This window comes from Nanorana parkeri, unplaced genomic scaffold (genome assembly GCF_000935625.1).
Source record: "Nanorana parkeri isolate BGI_ZX_2015 unplaced genomic scaffold, ASM93562v1 scaffold2232, whole genome shotgun sequence".
Lineage (NCBI taxonomy): Eukaryota > Metazoa > Chordata > Amphibia > Anura > Dicroglossidae > Nanorana > Nanorana parkeri.
The window spans coordinates 150,274-158,571 of record NW_017308500.1 but is presented as its reverse complement, the minus strand read 5'-3'; the positions used below and the strand labels follow the sequence as shown (position 1 = coordinate 158,571).

Sequence of the window (8,298 nt, the reverse complement as noted above, 5' to 3'; positions counted from 1 at the left end):
CTCCCCCCCCCCCCCCCCCCCCCCCATCAACATGATGACATTTTTCAATAAAGCTTTTCCATCTTCATTACAAACCTTATTTTATTTCCGGTGACGTCTTCACTGGGTCTCTGTGCAATGCAGACAGGTCACGGCCGGTGACAGCACTCTGCCTCAGTACTCCTAGGGCAGCAGTAGAGCGGCGGGGCCCTGTCACAGCTGCGACCTCTGGGACCCTAGTAGTTCTGCCACTGACACAAGCTGTAGAGGGAAATCCCAGCAATACATTGTACAGCAATGCAAAATGCCACCAGCTATAGAGGAGTACAAATCCCAGCAATACATTGTACAGCAATGTAGAATGCCACCAGCTATAGAGGACTACAAATCCCAGCAATACATTATACAGCAATGCAAAATGCCACCAGCTATAGAGGACTACAAATCCCAGCAATACATTATACAGAAGTGCAGAATAATATAAAGCTAGATACGCCGTGTTGCTCACCATGGCTGTTCGGGGTCTCCGGAGGCTGTGCGTGTGCTCTCACCAGGGCTGTGTCTAGCATCTCAGGAGGCTGTGAGGTCTCCCCAGGGTTGTGCGTGCGTTCTCCCCAGGGTTGTGCGTGCGTTCTCCCCAGGGTTGTGCGTTCGTTCTCCCCAGGGCTGTGTCTAGCCTCTCCGGAGGCTGTGTGGTCTCCCCAGGGCTGTGCGTGCGTTCTCCCCAGGGCTGTGCGTGCGGCTTCTCCCCAGGGCTGTGTCTAGCCTCTCCGGAGGCTGTGTGGTCTCCCCAGGGCTGTGCGTGCGTTCTCCCCAGGGCTGTGCGTGCGTTCTCCCCAGGGCTGTGCGTGCGGCTTCTCCCCAGGGCTGTGCGTGCGGCTTCTCCCCAGGGCTGTGCGTGCGGCTTCTCCCCAGGGCTGTGCGTGCGGCTTCTCCCCAGGGCTGTGTCCAGCATCTCAGGAGGCTGTGCGGTCTCCACAGGGTTGTGCGTTCGTTCTCCCCAGGGCTGTGTCTGGCGTCTCAGGAGGCTGTGCGTTCTCCCCAGGGCTGTGCGTGCGGCTTCTCCCCAGGGCTGTGCGTGCGGCTTCTCCCCAGGGCTGTGCGTGCGGCTTCTCCCCAGGGCTGTGCGTGCAACTTCTCCCCAGGGCTGTGCATGCAACTTCTCCCCAGGGCTGTGTCCAGCATCTCAGGAGGCTGTGCGGTCTCCACAGGGTTGTGCGTTCGTTCTCCCCAGGGCTGTGCGTTCGTTCTCCCCAGGGCTGTGTGCAGCATCTCAAGAGGCTGTGCGGTCTCCACAGGGTTGTGCGTTCGTTCTCCCCAGGGCTGTGTCCGGCGTCTCAGGAGGCTGTGCGTTCTCCCCAGGGTTGTGCGTTCGTTCTCCCCAGGGCTGTGTCTGGCGTCTCAGGAGGCTGTGCGTTCTCCCCAGGGTTGTGCGTTCGTTCTCCCCAGGGCTGTGTCTGGCGTCTCAGGAGGCTGTGCGTTCTCCCCAGGGTTGTGCGTTCGTTCTCCCCAGGGCTGTGTCTGGCGTCTCAGGAGGCTGTGCGGTCTCCACAGGGTTGTGCGTTCGTTCTCCCCAGGGCTGTGTCTGGCGTCTCAGGAGGCTGTGCGGTCTCACCAGGGCTGTGCTGGGTCTTGCGGGCGTCTGGAAGGAGGAGATGTGCGGCCGGCGCTGTAAACAGCCGCCACAGGGTCCCCAGCTAGAGCGGGACCTTACGGCAGCCAAATGTATTTCCCATATCGGCGCTCAGTATCGGGCCATGTTCTACTTTTGTGCTTCCCTAGTTCTACAAATACCAAAGTGCTTTGATTGGGTGAATGTTCGTGTGTGAGAGTGAGTGTTCCTAGTCAGACCGCCCACATGTGATGCTGAGCCTCCATGACCGAAAGAACTGAAATCCAGGAAATAAAGGGGGTGAGCCGGGAACAGACAGGTCCTCTTGAATTTGATGTCAGTAGACTCTCAGCTGTCGCTCCCATTCCTCCCCTGGTACCTGCATAAGTGTGTAGGGAGGTGTGAAGTAGCTGGGCCAGCACAGACTGTAATTAGACCCTCCCACAAGAGGAGTGGCCTATTATGTGCAAGAAGGGGGCTGTGCTAGGGATTTGACTCTTCCTGTAGTAGTCACATTTTTTTTTAGCAGGTTCAGAGGCGCATGCAAGTGAATTAAAAATCATTCACGAAAAGATAAACCACTGCGGGGGAGTGTGGCTTTTCCCTGACACAGTTTAGGTCGGTGACGGGGCCCGGGGTCAGACGAGGGTGCTGATAAATACCCCAAATAAGGTACCCGGGATCATTGTCCTGACATGTCTCCACCGCTCTGTAGCTTGGCTGGAGTTGAAGTATTCTAATATTGAGGAGTTTTTAGAGCGGAGTGCTTGCAGTGGAACGGGTGAGGGTTCCAGGGATTTGTCCTTTGTGCTCTCTGTACCCGGGATCCGGTGTTTGCCTTAAACTTGCTGAGTCAGCGTGAGAACGCTCCATTTGTGTTTTCTGGCTGAGAAACAACCCGGAGCTGCAATTTCATCGCTGACGGCAGAGAGAACGGGGAACAAAAATCCAGCGTGATCAATCTCCTGGACTCCCAGTGTCCGCTTTCATAGGAGCAGGCGTGTCGTACCTGCAATGTCTGGGTATAATGGGTGTTGTAGTGATGGGACATGCCGTACCTGCAATGTCTGGGTATAATGGGTGTTATAGTGATGGGACATGCCGTACCTGCAATGTCTGGGTATAATGGGTGTTATAGTGATGGGACATGCCGTACCTGTAATGTCTGGGTACCTGTAATGTCTGGGTATAATGGGTGCTGTAGTGATGGGACATGCCGTACCTGTAATGTCTGGGTACCTGTAATGTCTGGGTATAATGGGTGCTGTAGTGATGGGACATGCCGTACCTGTAATGTCTGGGTACCTGTAATGTCTGGGTATAATGGGTGCTGTAGTGATGGGACATGCCGTACCTGTAATGTCTGGGTACCTGTAATGTCTGGGTATAATGGGTGCTGTAGTGATGGGACATGCCGTACCTGTAATGTCTGGGTACCTGTAATGTCTGGGTATAATGGGTGCTGTAGTGATGGGACATGCCGTACCTGTAATGTCTGGGTACCTGTAATGTCTGGGTATAATGGGTGCTGTAGTGATGGGACATGCCGTACCTGTAATGTCTGGGTACCTGTAATGTCTGGGTATAATGGGTGCTGTAGTGATGGGACATGCCGTACCTGTAATGTCTGGGTACCTGTAATGTCTGGGTATAATGGGTGCTGTAGTGATGGGACATGCCGTACCTGTAATGTCTGGGTACCTGTAATGTCTGGGTATAATGGGTGCTGTAGTGATGGGACATGCCGTACCTGTAATGTCTGGGTACCTGTAATGTCTGGGTATAATGGGTGCTGTAGTGATGGGACATGCCGTACCTGTAATGTCTGGGTATATCGGGTGCTGTAGTCATGGGACATGCCGTACCTGTAATGTCTGAGTAGAACCGATTCTGTAGGGATGGGACATGCGGTACCTGCAGTTAGGGATGCACCAATACCGGGTTTTTCTGTATTGAGTACCGATATTGTTTTTTGGTATTTGCCTGCCACCCGGCTTCCTGATTAGTAGGGAAGCCGTCTCCATGCTTCTCGTCACTAGGTGACGAGAAGGCATGGAACCGGCTTTCTGGCCAATCAGTAAGCCGGGCGCCGTGTAATGACTCGCTGCCCGGCTTTCTGATACCGGAAGCCCATGTATCGGAGCATTTGGACGACTATGAGTACTCGCCCAAATACTCGGCACCGATACTAGTATCGGTGCATCCCTACCTGTAATGTCTGGATATAATGGGTGTTGTAGCGATGGGACATGCCGTACCTGCAATGTCTGGGTATATCAGGCGCTGTAGTGATGGGACATGCCGTACCTGCAATGTCTGGGTATAATGGGTGTTGTAGTGATGGGACATGCCGTACCTGTAATGTCTGGGTACTTGTAATGTCTGGGTATAATGGGTGCTGTAGTGATGAGACATGCCGTACCTGTAATGTCTGGGTATAATGGGTGTTGTAGTGATGGGACATGCCGTACCTGTAATGTCTGGGTACTTGTAATGTCTGGGTATAATGGGTGCTGTAGTGATGAGACATGCCGTACCTGTAATGTCTGGGTATAATGGGTGTTGTAGTGATGGGACATGCCGTACCTGTAATGTCTGGGTACTTGTAATGTCTGGGTATAATGGGTGCTGTAGTGATGAGACATGCCGTACCTGTAATGTCTGGGTATAATGGGTGTTGTAGTGATGGGACATGCCGTACCTGTAATGTCTGGGTACTTGTAATGTCTGGGTATAATGGGTGCTGTAGTGATGAGACATGCCGTACCTGTAATGTCTGGGTATAATGGGTGTTGTAGTGATGGGACATGCCGTACCTGTAATGTCTGGGTACTTGTAATGTCTGGGTATAATGGGTGCTGTAGTGATGAGACATGCCGTACCTGTAATGTCTGGGTATAATGGGTGTTGTAGTGATGGGACATGCCGTACCTGTAATGTCTGGGTACTTGTAATGTCTGGGTATAATGGGTGCTGTAGTGATGAGACATGCCGTACCTGTAATGTCTGGGTATAATGGGTGTTGTAGTGATGGGACATGCCGTACCTGTAATGTCTGGGTACTTGTAATGTCTGGGTATAATGGGTGCTGTAGTGATGAGACATGCCGTACCTGTAATGTCTGGGTATAATGGGTGTTGTAGTGATGGGACATGCCGTACCTGTAATGTCTGGGTACTTGTAATGTCTGGGTATAATGGGTGCTGTAGTGATGAGACATGCCGTACCTGTAATGTCTGGGTATAATGGGTGTTGTAGTGATGGGACATGCCGTACCTGTAATGTCTGGGTACTTGTAATGTCTGGGTATAATGGGTGCTGTAGTGATGAGACATGCCGTACCTGTAATGTCTGGGTATAATGGGTGTTGTAGTGATGGGACATGCCGTACCTGTAATGTCTGGGTACTTGTAATGTCTGGGTATAATGGGTGCTGTAGTGATGAGACATGCCGTACCTGTAATGTCTGGGTATAATGGGTGTTGTAGTGATGGGACATGCCGTACCTGTAATGTCTGGGTACTTGTAATGTCTGGGTATAATGGGTGCTGTAGTGATGAGACATGCCGTACCTGTAATGTCTGGGTATAATGGGTGTTGTAGTGATGGGACATGCCGTACCTGTAATGTCTGGGTACTTGTAATGTCTGGGTATAATGGGTGCTGTAGTGATGAGACATGCCGTACCTGTAATGTCTGGGTATAATGGGTGTTGTAGTGATGGGACATGCCGTACCTGTAATGTCTGGGTACTTGTAATGTCTGGGTATAATGGGTGCTGTAGTGATGAGACATGCCGTACCTGTAATGTCTGGGTATAATGGGTGTTGTAGTGATGGGACATGCCGTACCTGTAATGTCTGGGTACTTGTAATGTCTGGGTATAATGGGTGCTGTAGTGATGAGACATGCCGTACCTGTAATGTCTGGGTATAATGGGTGTTGTAGTGATGGGACATGCCGTACCTGTAATGTCTGGGTACTTGTAATGTCTGGGTATAATGGGTGCTGTAGTGATGAGACATGCCGTACCTGTAATGTCTGGGTATAATGGGTGTTGTAGTGATGGGACATGCCGTACCTGTAATGTCTGGGTACTTGTAATGTCTGGGTATAATGGGTGCTGTAGTGATGAGACATGCCGTACCTGTAATGTCTGGGTATAATGGGTGTTGTAGTGATGGGACATGCCGTACCTGTAATGTCTGGGTACTTGTAATGTCTGGGTATAATGGGTGCTGTAGTGATGAGACATGCCGTACCTGTAATGTCTGGGTATAATGGGTGTTGTAGTGATGGGACATGCCGTACCTGTAATGTCTGGGTACTTGTAATGTCTGGGTATAATGGGTGCTGTAGTGATGAGACATGCCGTACCTGTAATGTCTGGGTATAATGGGTGTTGTAGTGATGGGACATGCCGTACCTGTAATGTCTGGGTACTTGTAATGTCTGGGTATAATGGGTGCTGTAGTGATGAGACATGCCGTACCTGTAATGTCTGGGTATAATGGGTGTTGTAGTGATGGGACATGCCGTACCTGTAATGTCTGGGTACTTGTAATGTCTGGGTATAATGGGTGCTGTAGTGATGAGACATGCCGTACCTGTAATGTCTGGGTATAATGGGTGTTGTAGTGATGGGACATGCCGTACCTGTAATGTCTGGGTACTTGTAATGTCTGGGTATAATGGGTGCTGTAGTGATGAGACATGCCGTACCTGTAATGTCTGGGTATAATGGGTGTTGTAGTGATGGGACATGCCGTACCTGTAATGTCTGGGTACTTGTAATGTCTGGGTATAATGGGTGCTGTAGTGATGAGACATGCCGTACCTGTAATGTCTGGGTATAATGGGTGTTGTAGTGATGGGACATGCCGTACCTGTAATGTCTGGGTACTTGTAATGTCTGGGTATAATGGGTGCTGTAGTGATGAGACATGCCGTACCTGTAATGTCTGGGTATAATGGGTGTTGTAGTGATGGGACATGCCGTACCTGTAATGTCTGGGTACTTGTAATGTCTGGGTATAATGGGTGCTGTAGTGATGAGACATGCCGTACCTGTAATGTCTGGGTATAATGGGTGTTGTAGTGATGGGACATGCCGTACCTGTAATGTCTGGGTACTTGTAATGTCTGGGTATAATGGGTGCTGTAGTGATGAGACATGCCGTACCTGTAATGTCTGGGTATAATGGGTGTTGTAGTGATGGGACATGCCGTACCTGTAATGTCTGGGTACTTGTAATGTCTGGGTATAATGGGTGCTGTAGTGATGAGACATGCCGTACCTGTAATGTCTGGGTATAATGGGTGTTGTAGTGATGGGACATGCCGTACCTGTAATGTCTGGGTACTTGTAATGTCTGGGTATAATGGGTGCTGTAGTGATGAGACATGCCGTACCTGTAATGTCTGGGTATAATGGGTGTTGTAGTGATGGGACATGCCGTACCTGTAATGTCTGGGTACTTGTAATGTCTGGGTATAATGGGTGCTGTAGTGATGAGACATGCCGTACCTGTAATGTCTGGGCATAATGGGTGTTGTAGTGATGGGACATGCCGTACCTGCAATGTCTGGGTATAATGGGTGTTGTAGTGATGGGACATGCCGTACCTGCAATGTCTGGGTATAATGGGTGTTGTAGTGATGGGACATGCCGTACCTGCAATGTCTGGGTATAATGGGTGTTGTAGTGATGGGACATGCCGTACCTGCAATGTCTGGGTATATCAGGCGCTGTAGTGATGGGACATTGCCAACAATGTAACAACCTGGGCATCTCCTGCTCATCTCTGAGTGATGGAGACATTGACCTTATGTAACACAATCCTTTCCTGTCTTCCAGTCTGGAGTTCCTTTACCTGGGTGGCAACTTCATCTCCCACATCCCGCCGGAGCTCGCCAACCTGCCGTATCTCAGCTGCCTGGTCCTATGTGATAACCGCATCCAGAGCGTCCCGCCACAGCTGGCACAGTGAGTTCATTGCAATGAAATCTTAAATGAGCTTCAAATGTCCCCAATAAAGGCAACTTCTATATATGAACTGATCTTCAAATAAATGTCTGTAAAGTGCCGTGCTATAGGTGGCCTTCTTTGGTTTTGGGGAGTGGGGGAATTCACCTTCTCTATTTGTCCCATCTTTCTCTCCCAGGGTCCACTCGCTGCGGTCACTCAGCCTGCACAACAACCTCCTGACATACCTTCCGCGGGAGATTCTCAGTCTGGTCCACCTGCAGGAGCTCAGCCTACGCGGGAACCCGCTGGTGGTGAGGTTTGTGCGGGATCTGACCTACGCCCCACCCTCGCTGCTGGAGCTGGCTGGGCGCACCATCAAGAGTCGGGGGATTGCCTACACACCGTGGGAGCTTCCGGAGAACCTCGTGAGATATCTGGACCTGTCGAGCAAATGTCCCAACCCCAAGTGTGGAGGTGAGGTGTTCTTCCAAAGGCTCATTCACACCACAGCTCTGTGCTTCTCAATGGTTGTGCATTTTCATTCCCCCGAGATGCATCATGTGGCCTATAAATTATAAATGAGCGGTCAGCACAACTGAGTGCATTAAAACCCCCCAAAACTATATAGCACAATATATGTACATTGGAGTGCGAATAACAATAAATGGCAATGCCCCCTCTGATCAATGTTACTTTGTATCTCTCTCTCTCCCCCCCCCCCCCCCCCCCCTTTTCCTTC

General features: G+C 50.7%; 1 protein-coding gene across 1 annotated transcript in view; it reads left to right on the top strand.

Moving 5' to 3' along the window:
• Positions 1-8,298, top strand: part of LRRC58 (leucine rich repeat containing 58) — a 14,131-nt gene that overhangs the window by 3,939 nt on the left and 1,894 nt on the right. The window contains exons 2-3 of the mRNA XM_018573092.1: positions 7,449-7,577; positions 7,756-8,033. Coding sequence (XP_018428594.1) covers positions 7,449-7,577; positions 7,756-8,033 — 407 coding nt within the window. The remainder of the gene's footprint in view (positions 1-7,448; positions 7,578-7,755; positions 8,034-8,298) is intronic.